Source organism: Lipophrys pholis (assembly GCF_963383615.2).
Source record: "Lipophrys pholis genome assembly, chromosome: 14".
Taxonomy (NCBI): domain Eukaryota; kingdom Metazoa; phylum Chordata; class Actinopteri; order Blenniiformes; family Blenniidae; genus Lipophrys; species Lipophrys pholis.
Genome location: NC_137633.1, coordinates 22,089,793 through 22,115,463, shown reverse-complemented (window position 1 = coordinate 22,115,463; position 25,671 = coordinate 22,089,793). Strand labels below are relative to the sequence as shown.

At 43.0% G+C, this 25,671-nt stretch overlaps 2 protein-coding genes across 2 annotated transcripts; one reads left to right on the top strand and one right to left on the bottom strand.

Annotated features, from left to right (window-relative positions):
- Positions 1-4: 4 nt before the first annotated feature.
- tdrd9 (tudor domain containing 9) lies at positions 5-25,534 on the bottom strand (the record flags this gene model as incomplete). Its single annotated transcript, XM_080479877.1, has 37 exons — positions 5-103; positions 202-274; positions 360-478; positions 1,163-1,301; positions 3,840-3,936; positions 4,078-4,187; positions 4,262-4,413; positions 5,032-5,199; positions 5,635-5,886; positions 5,996-6,085; positions 6,264-6,476; positions 6,578-6,689; positions 9,888-10,058; positions 10,145-10,245; positions 10,452-10,559; positions 10,639-10,755; positions 11,924-11,977; positions 12,274-12,318; positions 12,415-12,478; positions 13,054-13,117; positions 13,339-13,501; positions 13,798-13,929; positions 14,046-14,143; positions 14,221-14,325; positions 16,333-16,390; positions 16,465-16,549; positions 16,678-16,803; positions 16,867-16,970; positions 17,048-17,212; positions 17,307-17,387; positions 17,568-17,690; positions 18,605-18,826; positions 19,434-19,504; positions 19,657-19,739; positions 22,005-22,157; positions 23,085-23,296; positions 25,397-25,534. 37 exons carry the CDS (start codon positions 25,532-25,534, stop codon positions 5-7), a joined length of 4,467 nt encoding a protein of 1,488 aa, XP_080336003.1.
- On the top strand, positions 20,596-24,102 carry rd3l (RD3 like). Its single transcript, XM_080480128.1, has 3 exons — positions 20,596-21,125; positions 21,751-22,092; positions 23,093-24,102. Exons 2-3 carry the CDS (start codon positions 21,779-21,781, stop codon positions 23,454-23,456), a joined length of 678 nt encoding a protein of 225 aa, XP_080336254.1. The 5' UTR covers positions 20,596-21,125; positions 21,751-21,778; the 3' UTR covers positions 23,457-24,102.
- Positions 25,535-25,671: the final 137 nt, after the last annotated feature.

Below are 25,671 nucleotides of genomic sequence, written 5' to 3'. Positions count from 1 at the left end.
CTGTTCAGCTGTTGAGCAGTGTGACGGCGTGGAGCTGGAAGGGAGCTCCTTTGCTGCGTCTGTCTCCAGCCTCTGCGACGTCCACCCTCAGAGAGGGATCCACCTGCAGGTTCAGGCCACACATCAACACCAACAGCCTAAATGTGCTTCAACAAAGTCAAGGATCAGACGAAAAGGCCCAGAAATGTCTGTGCACCAGACCTGATTCCACTGCTCCATGTTCTCATAGTACAGCGGAGCGACCGCTTCCCTGGGAGGAGACTTGGTGAACAATCTGCACGATGAAGCCCATGAGAACGGTTGTTTAGCTCTAGGTTTGAAAGAACGATCTTCAATGTGGATTAGTGTGTGCGTGTGACCTGAGGAGGCGGTCCTGGCAGTCGTTCTGCAGGACTCTGGTCCTGTCGCGGTGCAGATGAAGACTGCCTCTGGGCCCTTCACACATCAGGCCGTTCATAGCCATCCGCAGGGTGTTTATCTGGAAGGAGGGAACACGCGCAGGAGGCAGAGCTCTGTCGGTATTTCACATCATTTCTATAGACTTCATTACTGGCTGGTGTAATTACACTGCAGTTTCGTCTTCTCAGCCACTTCATTAATTCACTTGTACAATCCGATACCGGCTGTGCCTTTACAAAACTTTTAATAATGTTTACAATTGCAGTGCTTGAGCCGACTCGGTTATACTGACAGATATTTTTAAGATTCTGCCATTCTCGTGTAGGTCAATGCAGAGAGCAAATTATGGGAAACTACAGTTGCAGAACACCGACTGAACGACAACAAATGCGTCCATGCAGTCTGTGGCCAATCTGTCGGAGCCCTACTGACCTAGACTATGTCCAAAACGAATCACGCAAATGAACAGAAATCTTGGAAAAACGACCAAAAACAAGTCAAATCGTGACGGAGGTTTAACTATTATCGTGCAGCTCTATTAGAAATACTCTTAAGATCCGTCCTGCGTTTTCTAACCTTTCTACCAGACCGGATCTATCAAGTGTAAACACAAGCGTTTGTGAGATGTTGAGATACTTTTTGAAAAAACAAGATGAAGAAACTATCAGCTTATTAAAAAATATATCTGCGTTTCAGGGACTGTGGCTCAGTAAAGGAAAAAGAAGGAGTTGCCATTTGTTTCTACGTCCCTAAAATGTATTACCTCTGTGATGTCCTCCACATCGATGTTGACATCAAAGGTCAGCTCGATGTCGCGCTCCGGGAGAACCGCCTCCTGGGTGTCACTCCTCCAGCCGAGGCCACAGAGCGCGCCGGTGTAGCTCGTCCTCTCGTAATTGGTGCTACATAATGGAAAATAGACGCGATGATCAGTCCGAAGCATCGAGGCTGGGAAGATGTGACAAAGACAACCTGCTGAAGCGGAGCCTCAGTGTGAGGAAGAAAAGAAAACACACAACCAGACACAACACACCGACACTGCGCTCAGGAAGCAGGGTGTTATTAGCAGGAAGGTCTCCCCTTTCTCTCTCTGTGAGCAGTAGATCAATTATTTGTTATCACAGGGAGATAAAAATCCATCTCCCTCCCAGCCAGTCTGGGCTTTAATACCAGTTGGTACAGATCAGATTTTTTTTATATTGCTTCACATTCCATAAACTGAAACAAGACCGGTGTGAAAGCTGCTCCACCAGCAGGCAAAACACAACATCCAAATAAACCATTTTAACATAATGAATTAAAGTCACATTAATAACTCTTAAGATCTTTTTAAAGATTTCATTTTTTAATGGATATCCTGAAGAAGCAGTTTGGATTAATAGGCAACAAATCAAGAGACTTTCCCTCTGAAAGGAGTGAGGTTGGCAGGTCCTGACACACACAGGAACTTCTCAGATCTTATATTTTAGGTTGATTATAGCTCAATATTACTTACTTCATAATTCAATTTTGTCTTCATCTAATTTCAAATCCACCAAAAAGTGTACAGTTGAGGTCAAAATCTTTATTCCCCCTAGGAAATAATAAAAAAAAATTCTTCAAAAAATTCCCTAGTGCTGTTAAACAGATCAATGAATTTTTAACACAGCTGTTCCAAACATTCTACCTTTATTTTGGATTCTTACAATAGTTTATTGCACACAGAAACAATATTATTTCTCAAAAACTACCAGGGTCAAAATTATTAGTCCCCTTAAGAACTGACCTTTCTATTGAGACAAAGCACAAACCACTGTTGAGCAACCATGTGCTTTACGTTTGTGATGCTCACAACTTGTAACCAATCAAGTTAAATCTGAGGGTTGTCCTACACTTTACACACAGTACATGAACCTTATGGAGGCTTTGAGATGTCACCTGAGAAAGCATCATGCCAAAAACAAAAGAAGTCACTTTAGACTTGAGAAGAACAATTGTTGACGCTTCCTATGGTGTGTGAATGTGTGTGTGAATGTGATGAACGTGTAGAGCGCTTTGGGGAGGCTCACGCAGCTGAAAGGCGCAATACAAGTGAAGTCCATTTACCATTCACAAAGCAAAAGGATATACAAAGTTATCGGAGCGTTTCCAAGTGTCAACAAGTGGAGCCAGAAGTGTCATAAAGATATTCAAAGAGAGTCTGGCAGAGGCAGGGAGACGAAGATTTGAAAGACTGTGGAAAGAAGACAGATGAGAGACGTGTCTAAAGACCCTAGAACAAGTGGCAAAACACTAGTTAATTTAACCAAGTCAGGAATTGGAATTGTAGTGTCAAATAAGACAGTCACTGAAGCCCTGCACAAAAATGAGCTGTTAAGATGCAGGTTAAGAAAAACTCAACTTCTACAGTCGAAGCACCTTGAAGCTCAGCCTGTGGGCTGAACTGGAGACCAGGGACCATGCCAGAAGAACATCAAATCTGGAGGAGCTTGAATGTAATAGGGAGGTAATAATTTGACCTCAACTGTACATTAATACAACTATTTGTGTGAAACTCAATTTATTTCTTTTTAATGAAGATTACCTGTAAAAACAAACCAACATGGAAATAGAACCCAGGACAGTATTTTAATGAAACCTGAGATTTTAAGCAGAGAATCTACAAAAGGAAGTTCAACTGAACTGTGAGTCAGTTGAACTGTTGCTTCTTTGCAGATTATTGCTGCTGACTAAGGACGTACCGATATTACTTTTTTAAAGGACAAGTACAAGTACGACGTTTAGCTACTTGTCGACACTGAATACCAATGTAATAAGGCAGAATTCATACTCCTCACACAAACGATATGTGAAGGCGATGCGTTGCTGTGACCCACCTCCAACAGCCTTTGTGTCGACGCTATGCACACTTCCAACAGTCTTCCAGCTTGCAGTACGCATGGCTGAGTGTGGCGCGTCTGTGCATACTGGAGACTGTAGACGAGCTTGCTGTTAATGAGTATCAGTCACACTTTCATCGTGTGCAGCATCTCTTATGTGTGACCCTCAGAACTCTTTAGCAAAAGTTACGTGCTGAGCAGTTCCAAATGTCTCTGGTGAAAAAGTTGCTGATGTTGTACAAACTATCTTTAACCTCTGGATATTTTAGCAGAACATAATCTACAGTCCGTCTTACGTTAATATTAAAGAATATCAAAACCGGATGTTGCCGACGCATGACGCAAGTTGTATCGGGGATCTTTTATGTGCAGTATCGGACCCGATGCCGGTATCGGTGCATCCCTACTACTGAGCATGTTTATCCCTTTACAAGCAGTTTGATCACTACTTCCGGCAGGTTAACACACCAAGTCACAAAGCTCCAACCCTGTCATGCTGGACAGTTTCATCACTGTTGAATGCGGGTGACATATTCCTGAAGGGGAACCTGATGGTGAATCGGTACATTATCTCTCTCTTACCGCAGCTCCATGGCGGGAGTGAAGAGCATGGAAACGAGTGCAGGCAGTCCGGGGACGTGTGGCATGATGGTGGTATCTCGCAGCAGAATGCTTGAACCTGAAACACAAGCACACAGTGTGAGGGGGTGAAGTGGAAAAACACAAATGTCTGCGATATAAACTGCTGCCATAAAACTTAAAGACCTCATTTATGTCAGTACACTTTGCAGAAGTTTGACAATGTTTGTGTATTCTCTACCTGAACCACTGACTGACACACGTCCAGCCACCAGCATCCTCTGGTGTTTGTAATGAGGGTTTTCATTCAGGGCCAACGAGTTGACGCTGGCATTTTCCACAAGCACATTCCTGCAGGAGGAGAGCTCTGCATAGGTAAAGGGCGGCTGAGAGTTCAACGTACTCTTGATAAGTGTCGGGCTTACTTGTAATGTGTCTTGTGGCTCAAGCTGTAGAAAGCTGTCTTGTAAGGACTGGATGGTCCGTGCAGACGAACCTGTAGTGTTGGAGAGAAGCCGGTGATCAGACATGAGCTTTTACTGATTGTTGTGGCTCTTGAACTGAAAGGGGCGGGCCTCTGGATGAAGACCAACATATGGAGGGAGCAGCACAGAAGGCTCCATCTAGTGGGCAGATTCACCACAAGACACTTAAATAGAATACCAAAGAAAAGTTAACTGCTGAGTCAGTTATTTCTATTCTCACAAAGCACAAAAAAACAAACTCATCCCAGGAAATATTCCAATGATCTTAGATACTCCATTTTAGTGGCCTTTAAGTTTTTATCAGGCACACAATATACACAAATCTTTTTAACCTAAAAATGTTTTGAAATGAAAGAACTGTCTCATTGGAAATGTGTTAGTGGATAAACTACTGAGTGCAGGAATCCTCAAATAAAAAAGGCCTGAAAAAAAACAAAAACTAATATTTTTTCACCTGTTTGTTTCTGTATTATAAATAGATATTATTTTTCATCAGATCATAATATTTTAAGAACTACAACCCATAATATTGATGAAAAAGGAAAATCTTCAGAATATTTTAGTTCGCTAGTACTGAATTTAAATCCTATTTTAAATATTTAATCCCAGGCATTCAGACAGTACAACAATGCTATTTTGTTAAATCTCTGCTTACATTATGATTGTTTATTATCCTATACTCCATTTAATTCTTTCTCGGTGAGTGTGACCTTTGTCCGGGGCAAGCTGCTGCTGCTCTTTGAGAATTGGGCGAGCAGACTGTCAATGGCTTCCTTGTCGTCGTCAATGCGGTCCATCACGGAGCTGCTGGCTGAGTTGGGAACATATGTACCAGACTCCAAGTCCTTGTAGAGAGTCATCAGCGTCTCATGGTTATTCTGTCAGAACACACAAGATGCGGTATATAAACTGAGAGGAACTCACCCAGGCAGTGCATCTCTTTGACTCAACATATCAGGAGTTTCCTGCAACACAAGCTGGAGCCTTCAACTTCCGTCTTCATAGAGACCAAAGTGTTCAACAACATCAAAGAAATCATGGAATCTTCAAGAGGAAAAACATCATAGTACTGCAAGGACCATAAAACCTACTTGCTTATAAAGACTTTTCACTGCAGAGAAAGCGAATCAGTGCAGTTTGAAAAGCTTCTGTATAAGTTTGAGTTCTGAAATTCAGTTTTAACAGAAAAGGTTTATACCTCTGGATAGTTGTCTCAGAACTAAGCAGGGGCCGTAAGTGGTGCTGACAGGATATATTTAATAATTGAAGCCATGTCATGTGGGACAGCTTCAGCTCCCTGTCGTCTCTCTCACCATGGAGTCGAAGCTCTCGTCCGTCTTCACAGCATGTCCCTCCTCGATCAGTATGTCCACCACGTTGATGTGTTTTGTGTTGATGAACACCTCCACACGCATGACCCCGAAGAGGATGGAGTACAGAGACACGAGGACCGACTTGCCCTTCACCAGGATGATGAAGCGGTGTCGGGCGTGGCTGCTCCAAGGGTTCCCCTGGACGATGGACTGGACGGAAGGACACATTCCCATAATCTGGAACTCCTGAGCCTGAAACCACGAGCAGCACCTCCGTTAGTGTCTGACAACAGGCTCACAGGTGGGACAGCGAAGCAGGCAGGGGTGCGTACACACTACTGACCACTAAAATGGTTGTTACCTGGAAAGGGTGTGACAGCAGGTCATCCGGGAGCTCTCTGAGGCTGCTGCAGGAAACCACCACTGTGTTTCCAAAGTCCAAAAAGAAGACCTGGAGGGGGACGGGGGGGAAAGCTTTTCTGAAGAAATGATTTCTAAAAAAGTCCATCAAAGCTCAAAGAAACTTGTGTTTCTTGGTCAGCAATCAAATCAAACTTTATAGGCAGTACTAAAACTTTCTTAAAAAATACTAAAGAACTGTTACTGTGCAGAGTGTGAGCAATATTCACCTCCACTGTGTTGCCACGCACATGCAGGATCTTGGCACGGTTATACACGATCTGCTCATTTTCGGAGTAGGGAGCCAGGCACAGCAGGTTGGGGTAGAGCGCCACGGCCACAGGACGCAGTGTGCACCCGTTAATCTGTGTTGTCAGATGGCGCTGCTTTTTCAAGCTGGCGTCATCGGCTTGATAACCCCAGAAATGACCCACCTCAATCACCTGAAGCGACGATAGATACACACTTTAAATACTTGAATACGTTCTGTGCTGTTCCTTTAAAGTGTCCATCTGTCAGACAAGGTTTAACATGAAGGACTGACCTCCATGACATTCACCACAAAGAAGCGCTTAGACGGGATCTTGTTGGGGCAAACAGATCCGCCCACAATTCCCACCGGGCTGACAGACTGGCGCTCAAAGTCCACGTTCACCCTGTACAGAAACATCACATAGAAAAGTGCTTCAGGTGTCCTATCTAAACCAGTCATTTTACTGTGAAAAAGCTTCCATGGTTCACTAGCCATCCTAAATGAAATATTAAAACTCGCTGTGGCCTTTGAAAGTCATTTCTACATTATTAAGTTGAGGAGCCGTCACAGCTTGAGTAAAATGATAAATGGACTTCGCTTGTATGCACATCTTTACTACTTCAGCAGGTTCAAAGCGCTTCCTGCACATGAAATCAGCCTAAAAAGCCCAAAACTACTGCAAATCAGTGTAGGCCCAGTGTAAACTTAAAGAAAGCACTGTCGAACCACAGTCTAAACTACAAAAAAAAACTGTCTACAGCAGGGTTTTCACATAGGCACAATGCGTTATGAATAAATAATACCATCATTAGTGGTGCATTTTGTAACATTTGTAATCTGACCACGCATCTGAATAGGGTCTGTAACAGGGCGTGTCGGTTCTTGACATTATTGATATTCGTGGAGCATGTTTTCGACTGCCAGAAAATCCTCCACGAATATCAAGAATTGCCTCGATTCGTGAAATTCGCAAGTGAGCGTGTCGATTAGTTGTGATGCGTGGTGATGTGTGATAGAGTGGGACAGCATTCATTGTGTATTCTTGATGGTTCTTGGAGCACATACCGTCAAGCATCGACATGAAAACTGTCAAGAATTGACAGGAATAGCCATGCGCTTTCATGTGGTGAGGCTTGTCATGATAACAAATTTTGCTGGATGATAAATTGTCCCAGAAATTATTGTGATAAATGATAATATTGCCGTTTTGATACCATTTTTCCACTAATATATAAATAATAATGCAAGTATACCCTTTTAAAGATAAACTTTTATTTCCTAAGAATATTTAAAATTAGAATTGTATTATGAAAAAAGACATTGTAAATATCCAAAATAAATAATCAAAACAACCTCTCTCTCTCTCCCCTCATCTCTCCCTCTACTCCTCATGGGCCCTCATGCTGCACTCAGGTGTGCCAGGTGCCCCGCCTCCCCAGAGTGATTGACAGGCAGTGTTGGGAAAGTTCAGTTTCTACATGAACTAGTTCAGTTCATAGTTCTAAATTCACAATTCCAAAAATGAACAAGTTCATAATTATTTGTTTTCAATATGTTGCTGCGAGCTTTGGAGTTACGTGATGCACCTGAACGCATCACCCACGTATCAGCAGCATGAAGCTCGTTAACCCTTAAAAAGCAGAGTCGTCCGCCGCAGGGTTCAAAGCATGTAAAAAAAAAAAAAAAAGTAGCGGCTTGTCGTCCGGAAAGTACGGTAACCATACGAAGATGAAGTATTAATGGTGGAGACGGCGTCTGAGGTAGCGCTGCTGTCTTCTACTTGTTTTTGTCGTGATGCTTCGCATTTTGATGACGTATGCGGCGGTGCGACGCTGATGGCTGCTGTTGCCAGATTGGCTGATTTTCCCCCTACATGATAAGTTCCGTTTACAGTGTGCCATACCCGGGTTTTCCACTGGAAGGCTCAGAAATCTGGCAACTCCCTAAAACAGCAAACTGTGAGAGCGCAGTTCACTAACACCAGAATGAGCGCCGCTCACAGTGACGTCTTTGGTAAATGAAAAATTATCGAGCCGGGCAAACTTATCGAGCTCGTTTTTAATTATCGTGCAATTATTTGATGTACTGATTATCGAGACAGGCCTACATGCGGCATCACATTTCACTGCATGCCACTGCGAATCACTGTCTTCTCCCACACACACAATGATTATGATGTTCCTCAGAATTCTCCTGCAGTGGTTCTTCCTCCTGCTGTTGTTCTGCATGGCGAGGCTGAGCCAGAGGACAGTAGTGACGAGCGGCCAGCCATCTCTCCTCCTCCTGCTGTCCAAATTCTCCCGATTTGAAACATTAGTGACAGAAAATCGCAAAGCGCAATGGCACCAATATTGGTGCCCATGCGTAATGATTCACCACCGTTTCATGCAATTAAATGTAACGCATGGTAACATGTCGCGACAGTTCGTGGCGGAGTGTAACGGCTCTGCCCTGGATCCTAATTTACCATATTTTCCAGACTATAAGTCGCTATTGAGTATACTTAACACCAGTCAAAAAATGCATCATGAAGAAGACAAAAACATGAGTCGCACTGGACTATAAGTCGCATTTATTTGGAAATTGAGTTCACAAAATATTAGACCAGAAACAGACTTAATCTGGAAAGTTATTCAGTGTTTAGTCATGGTTTTCTGTGTGAAAATGACCATCGGTGGCAAGTTTGGCCGATCTCCACAACATGCCGGCACCACTGTGAAGTGTGACTTCTCATGACCAGTTGTCACTATATTCACACTTTTCTGCCCTTTCTCTGCAACACTTTGACCCGTTTGGATGTCGAACGTGAGGTTGCTAAGCTAATCAACTGATCGATATCTATGCCTGGCTTGAGCGGCGTGGGTTTATTGAAATGTCGGCGTGCGGCATTGCAGTCTTTTATTGAGGTGCAGACACTCCCCTCAGTAACAGGAGAGGAAGAGATTCAGCAGGAGCTGGACGCTGCTGTTTACAATGAGAAAGTTTGTGCTGTGTCACGGAGAACGACTTGGACAGCCGCGGAGTTGTGGCTGGGTGAAGCCGGCCGCCGCTCGCTGCTTCCACGTTCTTTGCTCGACGGGTCCCTGTGTCGTGCGCAACCCCGCCTACATTGTAACCGTACTTTCTGTCGTGGGACTGCGCCACAGAGTTGGGCCTACGTGCGCTACGTACTATACCCTCCCGCTCCGCCCCGGCACGTCGGTGGAACTGCGGCTTTATAGTCCGGAAAATACAGAAGGTCAAATTTGTGATACTCGCTCACAAAGTGACATTTGTGATTTGTCGTAGTTATGTGTAATCGCAGTGGAAAATACAAATCAAATTAAAAATGGAACTCCAGTCCAAGACTACAGCAAATCAGTCCAGTACACTCTAGTCCAGAAAAACAGACAAACAAGGTGTAAACTGCAGCAAACCTTCAGGAAGGGCAGGATTGAAAAATGACGATAAAACATTCCACTCAACTAACTGAATTGTGAGCTATACCGACGATGACCTCTTGTCGGGATCAAATTAAATCTGAAGAGTCTTGCAGATTGCATGATGTTGGAAAGCCCTGAAGTTGCTGAAGCTGCAGCTCGGAAGCGTTGCTGAGTGTTACCGTGAGTATTTCAGGTGAGTTATTCGTTTGTTCCCAGCGCAGATTTCAATCTGTTCAGTGGGGAAGACAGAAAGCTCCAGTGGGACCCTCTGACGGAGCTGAAGGAGGGAAAGAGACACTTCGGGCAGCACCGTAGAGTCCTGGGTTGTCCTGAAGAACTCCACATACGCTCTGAGGACACAGACAGAACTGAAATGAGAAACTCTTAAGAGCAAAGGAAGCATGTCGGCATGTTGTTCTGCTGTACGTTCTGGTACCTTGAACTCTCAAAGGAAATGGATTTGACTTGTCCATACAGGCGAAACAGTGACTGCAGCTGCTTGTAGTACAGGAAGCTGTATGGAGGGAGGTTCCTTAGCTGGAAAATAACACAACACTCTTAGGAAATCTAAGCATAAAACACAAACTTATCACATTAAAAAGCTGTAACACTGAAACATCCTTATGCGTGAACATCAACTTTACCATCCAGGAGACGATAAAACATCCACGTGCCTGAATAAGATTACCGTCTTATTCCTACATTACTATTCTTCTAATAATCAATTGACACTGTGGGGATACCATCACTGTTGTTCGGGGGTCGAAGCCACTCAACTCCTTGGAAGCAAAACTGTCATTAATGTCGCTCTGGAGAAAGTAGTTTGGGTAGTAGGCACCAGCCATGACCACCTAGAACATGGAAGGACAAGGCGATGAGACGAAGTACACTTCACCGACAGTTTAAGGGAATGACGTCCTCCAGTGTCACCTGAAGGATGAACTTCTGCCTGTGAGTAGTGGTGTAGCTGGAGGACTCCCTGCCGTCCTGGACCTTCATGTTAAATAGCGACACGCGCTTCTTCAGGTCCTCGTACAGCTCTGCGACCTGGACAGATTCACACTCAAGACCGTGGGACAGGCACAGACACCAGGCTTCTTTGTGACACTACGCAGTATTTGTGTCGCTCGGTTTACATTTGAAACTCACAATTTAACATATGCTTCAGTTGACATAACTGTGCAGAGGCATCAAGAATTGTACTCAATGTTTTCACCCTCCAAGCTGTTTAGACAGTAATATACAATACAAACAACTATTGGACGTGTCATTTTAGATTACTATGAGTAATTAATTTTCATAACTTGGGAAGGAATAGAACTCACAATTAATACGTCTAACTGGCAGTAAATCACAATGACACAATTAGAAATATCTTGTGAAAAGATAGTTGGATGTTATTAAAATATTTAAACATGTTTAGGTGATTTGAGTATCATAATGAACAAAAATAATATATTTTTGTTTTTGCTCCCATTTGTCAGGAGCTAAACTTAAAATATCTAAGACTATTTATGCACACAAAAGGCCTATTTCTCTCAGATATTGTTTGTAAATGTGTCTATATCTAAGATAGTGAGCACTTCTCCTTTGCTGAGATAATCCCTCCACATCACAGGTGGCAGATTAAGATGTTGATTAAACAGCAAGATTATTGTACGTGTGTGTGTTAGGCTGGCCACAATACAAGGAAGGACACTCTAAAATGTATTTTTGTTTACTGTATGGTTACAGTGAGAGCTAAAACTTTAAATGTGTATAAAAAGAGAAGGGCATGGATTTAATAAGTTGGACTTTTTTTTTCAATTCTTATTTTGTTCATTTTTGAAATATATCTTTTGTTTGATGAGTAATTAGTTACTTAATTGTTTGAATGTTTGGAATAAAATATAACAATCAAACTGTGAACTGAGGAGAAAAATATTAATAATTAATAATTATTAATAATAATAATTAATAATATATAAAAGTCTAGTTTACGTGAACTATTCAGGTAAATCACTAAAGGAAGCAGCAGAAAGATCGATCATAAAAGTATAATGTTCAATTTAAGAGAGAAGTTAAACAAAAAAAACTACGGTCATAAACATAACACTTCAGGTTGAAATAAAAGTGGATTTTGTTTTTATTACAGTAGTTGGACTTAAATTATACTCCAGTCCTGTGAAATGTGTTCAAGGGAGTGTTGACGAAGCTCCCAGTAGCATCTTTGTACCTCCTTGATCCTTTTGATTTGAATGAAGTTCTCTTTCCCCCAGATATTCTCATCCTGAAGTGGAAAACAAACAAGAAACTCTGCATTTTCTGGGAAAACGAACAATTATGAGATAATTCTTGTTTTTATTGTCTATCATGATCACACAGGAAACAATTTTGAGGTGACAATTTCAGGTTTAAACACCACAAAATGTGGTATGAAATCATTCTTTAGGTAGGTAAAGGAATCATTTGATTCAACAGCACAGGGTTTATCTCAGTATGGGCTATAGTGAGCCTTTCAAACCGTTAATGCAAAACTGACTGAGGGAAGATTTTGAGTGGGCTGACGCCCCCTTGTGGTTTTACCTTGGGATGTCTCAGCTGTCCTTTCTGCTTGGCTGATTGCCATGACTAACGATGGAGAAACAACAATATGAAGGCTTTAATCAAACAACCAGGCATGTAAAAACCAAAAGGTGCCACAGATTGTTATTGATGATGCTCTACCTGGAAGGCATTGATGACGGCGATTGAATCACTCGGTGTGCCTTGAGCATAGGACAGCTTGCTCCTGGAAAGACAAAGAGCCGTTCAAAACACAGGACATCACACAGGAGCCAGCAAGTGATCCAATCTGAGAAGTGGCTCACAGAGGGATCTAAACCTGCAGAATAAAAGATATGAAAAGATTAAAAGTTCACAAATTTAAAAAAGATTTGAGAAGAATACAGCACATGACGTACAAGTCTTTTGACTTGCCGTTCATTGATGTATCCACAACTCAATGAATAGAATGTATGCCAAAGAAACAAAATCATGGTGTCCAGACAAAAAGCATTAATCAGAGGTGTCAAAACATATGGCATGTGGGACAAAACCAGCCCACCAGAGGGGCTGATCGGGTCCTCGGATCGCTCAGTGGCTACAAAATTTAAAGAGGAAATATTCATTGCAAATGAAACACATGGTCGATTGATAAAATTAGGATTAGGATTTTTTTTTTCCCAGGTGTTCTGAAAATATATTTCACTACATTTTCAACGTCTTTAGAATAAATTAATTGAGAAACTTTTAGAGTTGTGGTTGGTTATTGATTCTTATGCAGCTCCTGAAATAAAGATTGTGCGACCGCTTGCTGAGACTCACCTGTGGCCAGCAAGCTGCTGCATGAATGGTATGGCAAAGAAACACTTGAGAGAGCGTGCAGCAGCTGAGACAGAAACGGAGACAGAGACAGAGACAGAGACAGAGACAGAGACAGAGACAGAGACAGAGACAGAGAGAGAGAGAGAGAGAGAGAGAGAGAGAGAGAGAGAGAGAGAGAGAGAGAGAGAGAGAGAGAGAGAGAGAGATGCTGTTGTCAAGCACTCAGAATAACAGGATTTGTTGTGTCCCACACTATGTTTCCATTCAGGTAGTGTGCAAACAGACCTATGATGAGACACTCATGCAGGCATCCAAAGACGTGACCCAGGACTATCAACTTTCCCAGGTACAGGTCCAGAGGTAGGTGGGCCAGCACGCGGCCCAGGAAGGTGAGCTGGCCATCTGTGTTTCCATCTCGTCCACCACTCTTCACAGCCAATGCTCCCATCTGCAGAGTGAAGAGCGAATGCGAGCCTTTATTATCAAGAAAACATTAAAATACATTGGTTTTGGAGGCTGACACAATCACACGCATGGTTTCTTTTTCCTTCCCACTCGAAAACTCACACGACAACACCACCACCCTCACTTACAAGCCTGACAACACAAACACGAGCTGATACAGAGAGATTAAGGTCTAATGCTGAGTGACAGAGCTGAGTGGTCAGCTGTCCGCCTAAAAACATCATCATCATCATCATGACAGGCACACTGGACTCCACATTAAAAATTCTTCTTCCTGACCTCTTTGAGCTGGAGCACACTTTTCACGATGTCACAGTAGTTGGGTGGAGAGAGTGCTGCGGAGAGAAGGGACTGGGGGTCGCCCATGTCCAGCAGCTTCACCTTCAACACGATGCTCGCCAAGGGAGCGAGCTGATGGAGGGAGGAAATCAGACCACAGAAACAAACTGTTACAGGTCAAATCTAAATGTCAACTAAGAAAAAAGCACCCAAAGAGAAATGCCGCCACGCGTGTTTGATGTCCTCACCAATATCTCAGGAATCATGTAGTCTGGAACCTCATTCTGCCAGAAGTCTCTGGTGACAAGACGATAACAGTAGCCCTTGGACACTCGTCCTGCCCTCCCTGACAGGGAAGAGATGTGAAGTGTGAGGCGCATGCTCACACTTTACAGTGACACTTCAGGACTGTAGTCACCGTACCTCTGCGCTGGTTGCAGCTGGTTTTGGAAGCCCAGGTGAGACACAGCGATTGGTAGTTTGTCTCCTGGTCCCACACCAAGTGACGCATGAGGCAGAAGTCGATCACTATGAGGGGATAATTTGTCAACAATAACACAAAGTAACAGCTGTGTGGCACACGCAAATCTTTAACTCAAACATCATATATCTTGTATTTTTATTCTAAAAGGTAGAATGTGCAATAATTCCACATATTAGCAACGACAACACCAACAAACGTGTTGGTACACACAACAGCAGTATTTCCAACTTAACTCAAAGAACTTATTTTTGGTAGCAAATGTCCAGAATATTAATCGGCCTCCAGTTTGTTGTTGGCTTGTCATGCTCCTCCCTGCACTGATCATGTTAGCATCAACTAGGATGCCTGACCAACGGAGACCTCAAACAAAGAGAAACTATGAGGCCAACTTTGAAACCAACGCAGCAAATACAATTTTTATATAACAAAAAGTAACTGGATACTTACTTCAGAATTAATTATGGTCGTATACTTGCATTATAGTACCTCAGCTGTCGGTCTAAAGTCTGATTTACTCATTAAGTTCAGCGGAAGTTACATCAGTTATGTCAAATGTTGATGGTAGCATGTTAATTTGGTGTGTTTGAGTGAGTCAAACATTCAAATCTGAATTTATTTTTAGCTGTAGGTGGTTTCTGTGAGGACGATGTGATTTTCAGCAGTCATAGGCAGGACATTTACCAAAATAACTGAGCTTCAGGAGCATGGAGAGCAAGTAGAGATGCCCCGATTCACATTTTTCCACTTCTGATTGGATTCTGATACCTGAATTTGGATCTCTGCCGATACCGATATAATTCCAATACCAGAGCTCAGTTTGCTTTAATATTGTCATTATTGTAGATTTTATATGAGGCTGTAATAAGCTCCTCTCTACAGGCAAGTATGAAATGTACAAATGTATCCATGTATTCTCTCAAACTACAACTTGAGGTTAGTATTAGAAGAGAAAAGGAAGCAGTACAAACTATTTTTGTTAAATTTGGACAATGTGGGGGTCTGCTGGACGTCATCATCTCATAATAAACTAGTTATATCTTTAAAACACTTTATTAATTCCTGGGAAGATTCTTTAGCAACGCAGCACAAACAGTAATTGTTACATGTACTAACACAGCACAAGCAATTGGGACTATTTTCAGAGTTTTGCGTGGAGTAGGATGCAGCTTCACGGAGGTGTGAATCACCTGTTCACAGCATGGAGGAGCTGCTTTTCATTGTTTTGCTGCCGCGGTCAGTGTTGTTCTCCTCGGCGAGCTGGCGTTTTAAAACAGTGACGCTTGGCTGCAGAGAGGCCGCCTTTCTGTACAACGGCTTTGCAAACATTGCTCATTGCCGTGTTGCTTTGTGGTGTTTTGAGGATAAAATACGTCCAAACAGCGACATGTTGTCATGAAAGGTTGGACAGCCACAGCGCTACTTCCCTAGCCTGCTCGCTGGCTGCAAACTGTGGAATGGATTTCCTGACTCATTACTCTGCGTCTCATTGAGACCCGCCTCCCTTCAGGAAATTCATTCCACATTTTTCAGCCAGCGAGCAGAGCGACGGCAGGGAAACGTCCCTGGTGGAGTCATTTCAGCAACAGTAAAGCGCAGACGAGGCTCGTAGATCGTAAATTACCCGAACACGTGTCACTCGTTGACTCTCCCGTGCGAGCTTTGCAATCAACCGTAGTCAGAACGCAACTGGACACTATATGGCGGCGTAGAACTGCTTTGTATTAGTAGTTAAAATGAGGCTCGACACTCGGTGTGTGTTCTGTATGAGGAAAGCTGGTTCAGGAGTCCACAGTCTGTGTTGTATTTCTACCTTCTATCTAAGACTCACAGTACTAGTTATAACTTCACATCACAATGGTTATAATTAACCTTTTAAGAGGATTAAAATAAAAATGCAACAGTTCTTCAATTTGTAGTTCAACTGCTCTGCAGCAATTTTAGGCCCAATGCTCTCATTTGTTGTAACGTGGCTTCCCGAGCCCCCTTGTGTTCATTGGTTGTGTCTGTATGTATAGTCACAGCCAATGAGCCTGAACAAAAATAAAACTCACCATATTTGACGTCTGGGACGGTCACTGAACTTTCTGCAATGTTGGTGGAAAGTATAACCTGTGAAAGCAAGAAAATCATCAGTCCAACATGTAGAGTCGACACATGGCGGCGTCAGATCGGTGGCTTCGTACCTTCCTGTATCCAGGGACAGACGGCTGGAACACAAAGTTCTGTTCCTCCAGAGTCACCGTGGAGTGCAGAGGATAAACCTGTAGCCTGCAAGGCAGCAACACATCGGTGTGAATTCAACTTCAAACATGAGGCAAGATTCATTTAACATCTGTAGTGTAACCGCTGGCTTTCAGGATTTGCTCTCACAATGAAGAAACATTCAACAGACCCACCTTTTGTGGACCAGCTTGGCCAAAGCATCCTGCATGTAGAATATTTCAAGTAAACCAGGAAGGAAAACCAGAACACTGCCTCTCTCTGATGAAGTATTGCCACCCTCTTTGGCTCCAGAACTACTTCTGGAAAAAACAACAAGTAAATGACAAACCTGTGTTTACACCTATGAGTCATGACATCCTCACCTGGTGTCTTTGCCCTCCATCTCATCAAAGCTCTGGATCAGACTGATGGCTAGGTTGTACATCTCGTCTGAGATGCATGGTTCATCTAGTCGAGTACCCTCAATCTGCCAAAGACAAACAACTTGGCTTCAGCAAAGAAAACGTGAGCAACACCGACCCATTTTCACCGTTCTCATTTTACCCTGTGAGGGAACACTTTGAGGAGGTCGTCCAGGTAAAACTGCTCAATGGTGAAGGGCGCCCCCTCCAGTTCAAACACGTGCGCTGGTTTCATTCCGCCTGGAAACGGTGCGGCAAAGTACTCGGCAAACTGTTTGCAGTTAATGGTGGCTGACATGAGGATTATCTGAGTAAAAAACAAAACAGGGTCTTGGGTATAAGTGAACATGGGATACATGAGGACTGAAAATGGAAACCATTTCCTTCAACTCAACACTTACTTTGACGTTATGAGAGTTGAAATGAAGGAGCTTTCTCAAAACCAGCAGGAGGAAGTCCATCTCCTCTGTTCGCTCATGAACCTTGATAGTCATTCATTAAACCACAGAATCACGTGAAAATGCAATTTTACGGCAGCAAACAAATCTAGAACGACCAACTACTACAACGCAGACGACAACTGCAAGAGTATCTACAAGTAATTTACAATCACATAAAACTTGATTTTTGTGTAACCACCACCATAAAAACAGTTTTTTCACCTCATCTAAGAAAATGTGAGAGTACTCTGTCAGGCATTTGGCTGAAACCACTTTTTGGAGCAGCACCCCAGTCGTCATGTAGATCAGCCGTGTGTGCTCAGTCGCCGTCTTTTCCAGGCCAACCTAAAATACATGAAGGTTTGAGTTAAATTTAGTTGTTCTTGAGGTATTGTCCTGTTATCTTCATTTTGAAGGTTCAATTTTTTTAGTGGCTCCACCAGAGCTTCATTTGGTGGAAAATGAGGAAGAACAGTTGTAAAGGTTGCAAACCTCTGTACACCTGTTTGTTTGTTTTTACCACAAAACAGCTTAATTCTTTGTCAGTTCCGTTCATTTCTTTCCTGACAGCACTTGCAGTGTATGAAAATGTCATGCAGGATGACATTCTTGTGTACGGATAGAAGTCGTAGCGGCTGTCATGTCTGATTGGATGGCAGTTGACATCACGCAGTCAAACTGTCATTTCCAAGTTGCAGTGTTGCGTAGAAGTCTTCAGAAACTGCTGTCTACAATGCAAACGTGACCATATGTGGCTGACACGGGTATGAGCGAAGACCTTGTAAATCACCGACTGCGCAGCTTTCACAGGAAACAACAAACATGTTCAAAATGTCTGCAGAAAGGCCTCCTATCAAGTGGTGGAAACCAGAACATAAAGCTTGTGTTACATAACCCAAGAATTATTACTTCTACCAATATTTACTGTTTATTATTGCTCCCACGGTCAGTGACATCATGCTTAACTGCAAAGGTCTGCACCGAGCGGAGGAGACAACGGTTATTATTAGACACACAGTTACAGAGCTCTACATAACACAGGCAGTTATCCTAGCAACAAAGCACACCGGAGCTTTTTAACACATCAACACAAACACTTGTTTCAAGTTGTGAAAGAAATGCAGTCATTGTTATTTGATGGAATGAGGGCAGTTGCTAATTACTTCCTTGTGACCTTTGCACAGTCTTTTGATGCGAGTATACGCTCACATGTGCTAATCCAGGTGTCTGCACTGCAAAGACTGAAGTGTTGCACCCACCTGATAGCCCACCAGACTACCCAGCGTACACTTCCGCTGCGTCGCAACCCAGCGAGCAATACTGCTGGCTCCAATCTTGCGTGGTTGGGTGACTGCAATCTTGCATGGAGCATTGTTCTCATTGTAATGGTCCAGAATGTACTGTGGCAGCTGAGTGGTCTTGCCACTGCCTGTGGCTCCTCGAACGATCACTACAGAGTTGTCCTCGATCAGGGAAATCAGCTGGAAGCACACGTACGAACGCACAGTTAAAAGAGAGGCAGTTAACAGAAGAAGCATTCATGTGCTGCATCGTATCACTGAAATAATAAAGTCAGACGGACGTGCTAAGGTGATGTAGTCCAGGTAACTGTGACTTTATAATCTGCATTTTGAATCTACAGCTTGCGCGCGCGCGTTCACCCACACCCACACCCTAACACACCCTAACACACACACACACACACACACACACACACACACACACACACACACACACACACACACACACACACACACACACACACACACACACACACACACACACACACACACACACACACACACACACACACACACACACACACACACACACGTCCTGCTTTAGCATTTCCTGTTGACAAATACAGATTGGTTTATTTCAAGTTAGACACTGTCCTGCAGCATCAAATAACTTTGTACTCATCTTGAAGAAACAGTAAAAGCTTAAGTGCTCTCGTCTCCTGAGGACATAATGACAATTTCAGTAAAAAAAAACAAAAGGGCCCAAAGAAACAAAAACACAGGAGAATGAGGGAGGATTATCAGACCACCAGACATCGTGGCTGATTGAACGGACTCTGTGTCGTACCTTCTGTCTGTTTTTAGTTATGGGCAAGGTTGGGTACGTGTAGCTGCCCAGTGGAGGAGGAGGAGGAGGACCTAGAAATGCAAAATTGGAAAGGACAAGAAACTGTTTTTCCAACCCCAAAAAAAGCTAAAAACTATTTTGTATATCCGAGTAGGCAACCGTGGTTGACATAAATGTAAAAAAGAAAAGGAAAAAAAAAAGCAGCTCATACGCCAACGCTCACGTTCTGCTGGCTTTGGTTTCCGGGCTCTTCCTCCATCTGGGGTCACAGTTTCCAGGTTGTCCTCGTCGAAGACCTTCACCAAACTGAAACAGAAGTATTACAGATTTTTTAGATATACAAAAGCACTGCCAACTGCAATCTTACAATGGATCGTACACTGGTTAACAAAAAATAATACATTTCTTCTTTGCAATGCATGTAGAAAAACGTGGATGCTTGTGAGACGTCTGAAAAAGGCCATCTAACAACATTGCATTGCAAACAAAACGTATGCGACATGGAATCAAAAGCTTTCACCGGTGCAGAGGTAAAAACAAGTCCATGTGAACGCGAGTCGACTGGGGTTATGTAGGTCTGTTATGTAACTTTTTGACCCGCGGTCAAAGCTGGACTGGAGGATTCAGAAGAAATGCTGCTCTCAGACGTCCTGATCAGACTGACTTTGTTTAACTTTCTAAATAAATACAACAAGCTAATAAATAATTCTAAACACTATTATTAAGGGATTGATCCACTGACTGAATGGATTGTTACTGGTGCCTTAATATGATCACTTTATTCAGCTTTTATGTAAATGAGTGAATTTGAGCTTTCAACAGTAAAGAATTCCCATTTAATATATCAACACATCCAATGAGAATGAAGAAGTCATAGAGGACTAGTTCATTATTGTATCCGTCAAGGTCGCTGCTGGATGCTGCAGGATTTCCTCCATATGCATACCAGACGGTCTAAAAGCACGGCGATGTCGGTCCATTGTGGTCTTATAATTACATGAAAATGCCTTCAAATCCCAGCATCTCTGTCCAATTCATTGCTCAATGCCAAGTTGTAACTGGACTCAGTCAGTGGCTCCTCTTGACTTTAGCCCCGGTCGGCTGGAGCGGGCCCACAGCTCTGTCGCCTCAGGAGCCTTCCCAGCTGTGTGTGTGCACTCTTGGTGAAGGCAGGATTTCATCACAACAACAGACACAAACCCTGACAGTGGGAAGAGGAGCTCCAACACAACACACCCACGGCTTGAGCGCACACATGCACTCTCGTCCTCTCTCTTTCTCTCCAATGCACACATTTCGCGCGAGCCACGAAGCAGCTGACCTTACAACAAAGCTGCACGCTGCGCAGGGGAGAGTGGGGGGTGAAGGGAGAAGAGAGGTGACAGCTCTTAGTTAGCACTCTGTGATTAACTCTCCTGGAAGAACTAAAGTCTGCGTGACAGGAGCAGTGGGAAGACGAAGACAGTCAGCACAAGACCGAAAGAGAAAGGCTTCCTACAACCGGGAAAAGGAGGACTGCAGCCGACATCTGGCATTTGACACAGAAGGACGTGGTCAAACAGAAATCGCTGGAGTCAAGTTTACACAGACTCATCCATGGAGACGAGAGGCTGGGGGCTGCGCTCTGTGAAAAGCTCATCACCCCTTTTCTAAACTGCTAAGAAAACAGTCAGCGGTGCAGTTTTCACAGCTGTAAGTACTGATCTCTTCTCTTACCGAGCCCGACGCCAGTGTAATAACTCATTTTAAGTTTAGTCATTAAGCTGAAAAGCAGTTTTACAACATTTCGATATGTGAAGACACTTGTACAGTTTGTTTGTTGAGGCTGACCTCGGAACCTGCATTGTGTTTAATTGTGGAAACTGTGCTGGATCCATCAGCAAGAAAGCTTCAGCTAGTTTCACTGAAGTCATTACAATGAGGAAGGGACCAGCGTATTGAACTTATCTCTTATTGTCAAAGGTTGAAATGCATTGAGGAGCCACAACAATGCAGATAATCAAATCTGCATTTCCCTTCATTCAGAAAGTTTATCACAATAAACAGTTAATCAGTAAAAACATGTGATTCTTCCCACATATATGTTGGAATGATGATGTAATCAGCAACAACAATTTATGTGATATTCTTTGCATTATTACACTGAAGATGTATAGTTTTTGTATTTTTGATCAGCCTAGATTCTGCAGTGGCCGTAACTACTGAAGCAGTCAGTCAGTCCAGTGAATCCAAATGCATTGAAGCAAAGCTGCTGTGGTTGTGGACGTAATATGTGTACGCAACGACGTAGACAAACATGCAGTTGCTGTTCCTTCAGTCTTTAGGGAGCGCGTGCTGCGAGGACCATGCCTCTGTTCAGCTGGATGAAATGGCCCCATGAGACACGGAGACAAGCTCAGGATGAGGCGCCGTCTCTGAAGAGCTCGGGGGTTGTTCCCAGCCGCATGTTGATCGCAGAGCTTCTCTGGCATGTGGAGGAACGAGAACGGCTGGCTAGAGAAGTGGAGCGGGAGCACCGGCTGGCCCACACTGCCCCGAGCCTCCACTGGTTCCAGAAGTACCCCCGGTTACGGACACTCATCCCCTCGTCCGAGCTGCACCAGCTGGAGTTCCTGTGCGCCCAGATCCCCCCGATCCACGCAGCCGCCGTCCTCTCCAGGTGTGTGGTGGCTGCGATATGTGGCTCGGGCCTCACATGAGTACACTGTCAACAGTAGCGAGCTGCTACAGCGTCAACACGAGGCCTGACAGGAGGCACTGTGGAGAAGACGAAAGGCAAAAGGAGGCAGGGGCGAGCTGCCGAGAAAGCCATCATGTGTTACCATCACAGACACGGACTATGTAGGGTGCTAACATGTGAAGGGCACGCTGGAAGGCTGAGCGAGGCCCGTTTAGACTCAACATCTGTTAGTCAGGACGGAAGAAAGGTGAATACGTTGTTAGACATGGTTGAGCACCGTGACCTACTTAATCATTTCCCATAAAAATCACTCCCCCGTGTGTTTATATAACCAGACAACTGAAGAACATACATGATATTCATGACACTTTGTTTGCCATTTATGAAAGATCTCCATTCAGGATCAAATATTCATGATCGGGGTACGTTTTGAGAGGGCTGTGAGGGATAAATCCCACTCTCGGACCAGGTCTCCCTGAACAGAATTCTCCTCCGCTCCACAGTGATCAACGTTATGCAACTAGAGAGTCAGACCAAACACCTAAAATAACTATTTTTAAATCTAAGTGAAGCAGAGCAGAAGTAAAAGCCACACTGGTGACAGTGGCGTTATGTTTCTGTTGCAGGTGGCACATCAATAGGACCTCAGGCAGAAACAAACTAAGTCTAAACCAAACTTGCGTCCCTAATCATTATAGTAAGAATCATTTATTAAACCAAGAAGTTGCTTTATGTTTGAATTATTTTTCTATAAGTCACATTATTTATCGCTCTTTCATCTGATGTCATCTGACCCACCACCAGGTCACTTTAATAATACTACTTTTATCACAAACTGCACCTTATTCATAACACACAATTTAAAACCGTCAGTGTCAGAATTTTGAGTCCATCTAATATTGAAACATGACGACTGCAGTCTACAAACGTGGCGATCCGACATTATGCTGATAGAAATCTTTGGTGCACACCTCCACAGGTTCCGTGAGGTGCTCGCCTCCAACAACATTCGGCCCTGGGAGCTGTCGTCCGTCTTCAAGCAGGTGCTGAGAGACTTCCTGAGCCAGAAGGAGCATCTGGACCAGGACGAGCTGCCGGTGCAGCCCGCGAGCTTTGCACCCATGCAGACCTGGACGAGTCGGTACAAAATGAAGCAGGGCTTCGTCACCCCCACCGTCCCACACTGTGGAGACCACCCGAGGGAAGAGATCCCAACGGTCTCTGGATACGTGGACCGGGCCATGAGGAACTCCAGTTCATTCGCAGCGCACAAAGACTGGGACCTTCCATACTATTACCCAATGCCTCTCCGGGCCAAAGAGACATACAGCACCACGCTGTGACCCACTCGCTCCCGATCACGTTTGTTTCCACATTCACAGTATTCACACAGAAATCACTGACAGTATTCATTTGTGTGTTTTATAGATGTGGCAGTACTTATGCTCGTATTTTCTTCAGATTAAATTAAATATACAGTATGCTTTAGTTTTGAACTATTAGTGTAACCAATTATGTATTTTTACTGCTGCTTCTATTAATGTAATTGCTTTTCATTGTTTAAATGCAACATGAAAAGGTTTGTTTATGTGTGTGAGTGTGTGTGGTGTTAATTGGAAAAAGAAACCTAAAGGCAATATATTTTGGACATAAAATTGCATAAGCCTATACTAGCCAGAAAATAGGGGCTGAGTTAGATTTCATTTTTGTTTTGTAATCATCCTGTTATCCTTATAGTCTTGTATGTTGTTGTATGTTTACAATACTTCAACTGTGTGACCACTTAAGTCAATTCTATTCTAATTTTACGGGAGCAAACCGCAAAAATAAAAATCCATAATTGACCAGTTATGCAGCATTTGTTCCATGTTTCTATTGAGTTAATACAGATTTCAAAAATGTCAAAAAAAAACAAACAGCCATGTCTCAAACGCAGGATTCTGGTGTAAAAATATATGACTTCCTAATATATTTCACTGTTCTTCCATCGATCTGTTTGTCATGATTTCTTTTAAGAATTTAAAAAGGCATATGCCCTATCTACAGATTTTTCTTGATGAAAGGGAAACCCCCTGAAGCACTACAGCAGTGGTTCCAAGGGAGGTATAATCCTTTTTTATGTTTTAAATGTAGAGGACTCTGGATTTAATTAATCTATGTAAAAAATAAATAAATAAATTCAAGTGTAAAATGACAAAAAAAACAAACCCAAAAAATTACAATTTAAAAGTTTTACAATCCTGCAAGGACATTTAGAGCAAGAACATCCTGTCTGCAGTGTACAGGGAGAATAAATGACAAAGCTTCAGGCTAAAAAGAGATGATTCTACCAAAAAGACAAAGACATGTACTGAGAGAGAGGCATAGAATATGGCTTCATAGGAGCAATGGATAAAAATAGATCGGATTTCATCTTTAGGGGTGAGAAACTGGTGGATGAAACTACAAGCTGAAGCAGCATCAGTCAACCAGACACCCAGGGACCATGTATAAACCCAAAGAGTTTATCCTCAGAGAAAAGGAAGTTATCATTACAGAATACAATAAACTGTATTTCACATGCAGTGAGGTTCCTACAAACTTTGTTTTATAATTGTAAATTATGGGGAAGGGGGAGCATAAATTTGGGTCCCGTCAAGAATAATGTTGGAACCACTGCACAACACAATAATGGAACATGAAAACATACAGAGGGAAGAACAGAAAGATCAACATGTATTATTTCACTATAAAAGAAAAAAACACTTACCCTCGAGGAGTCAATTATTCTAATGAAAATATAAAGGTCAGGCACTACAGCAAAAATCCGTAGTCATAAATAATTTAAAAAAATATCAAACTTTTTTTGTCTTATTGTGTTTTAGTAGTGTTGAAAAGGATTTTTATACGTTTTAAAATAGTCGATTGCAGATCCTCCACCATCCAGCAGGGGGTGCTGCGGCACCATTTCTTCTCATGACCTCATGCTACAGATATTGTAAATTCTTAATTAATTTTATATCTACATAAAGCACATTGAATACATTAAAATTGCAAATCATATTTAAGTAAATATACTGAATTATTCAAGTATTTTACGACCCAGACAAGGGCCTTTTTTCTAAAATTGAAAATATTACTTTATAAACACTTCTTTAATAGAAAAAAAGTTCTAACATCTAAATACACGTCATAAAGTAATAAATGGCATAAAAAGACACATTTAGACGTGAATTATTAATCTAGTTCGCACAGCAAGCCACGTGACGCCCTCACGCCTTAGCATGCTAACTGGCTAACTAACGTTTTCATACCTGGTCTCTTTCGACGACGTCCCATCTAATTTTGTTTCAGGAACTTCTTGCGAGAGTTTAACGTTTGCAAACGTGGTTCCCGTGGTGAACCAGTCCGAAATCTGCTCTGCAGTGAAGACTTTCTTCATTTTTCAAGTGTTCGTATTCAGCACGCTTTCTCAACGCGCTCAGGTGGTGCTGAGCTGTGTCCGAGTGAGCCGCGGGGGGGCGCTGCAGCCTCGGGTAAAGCAGACAAAGTGTTCAAAAACCACATATAAACCCTATT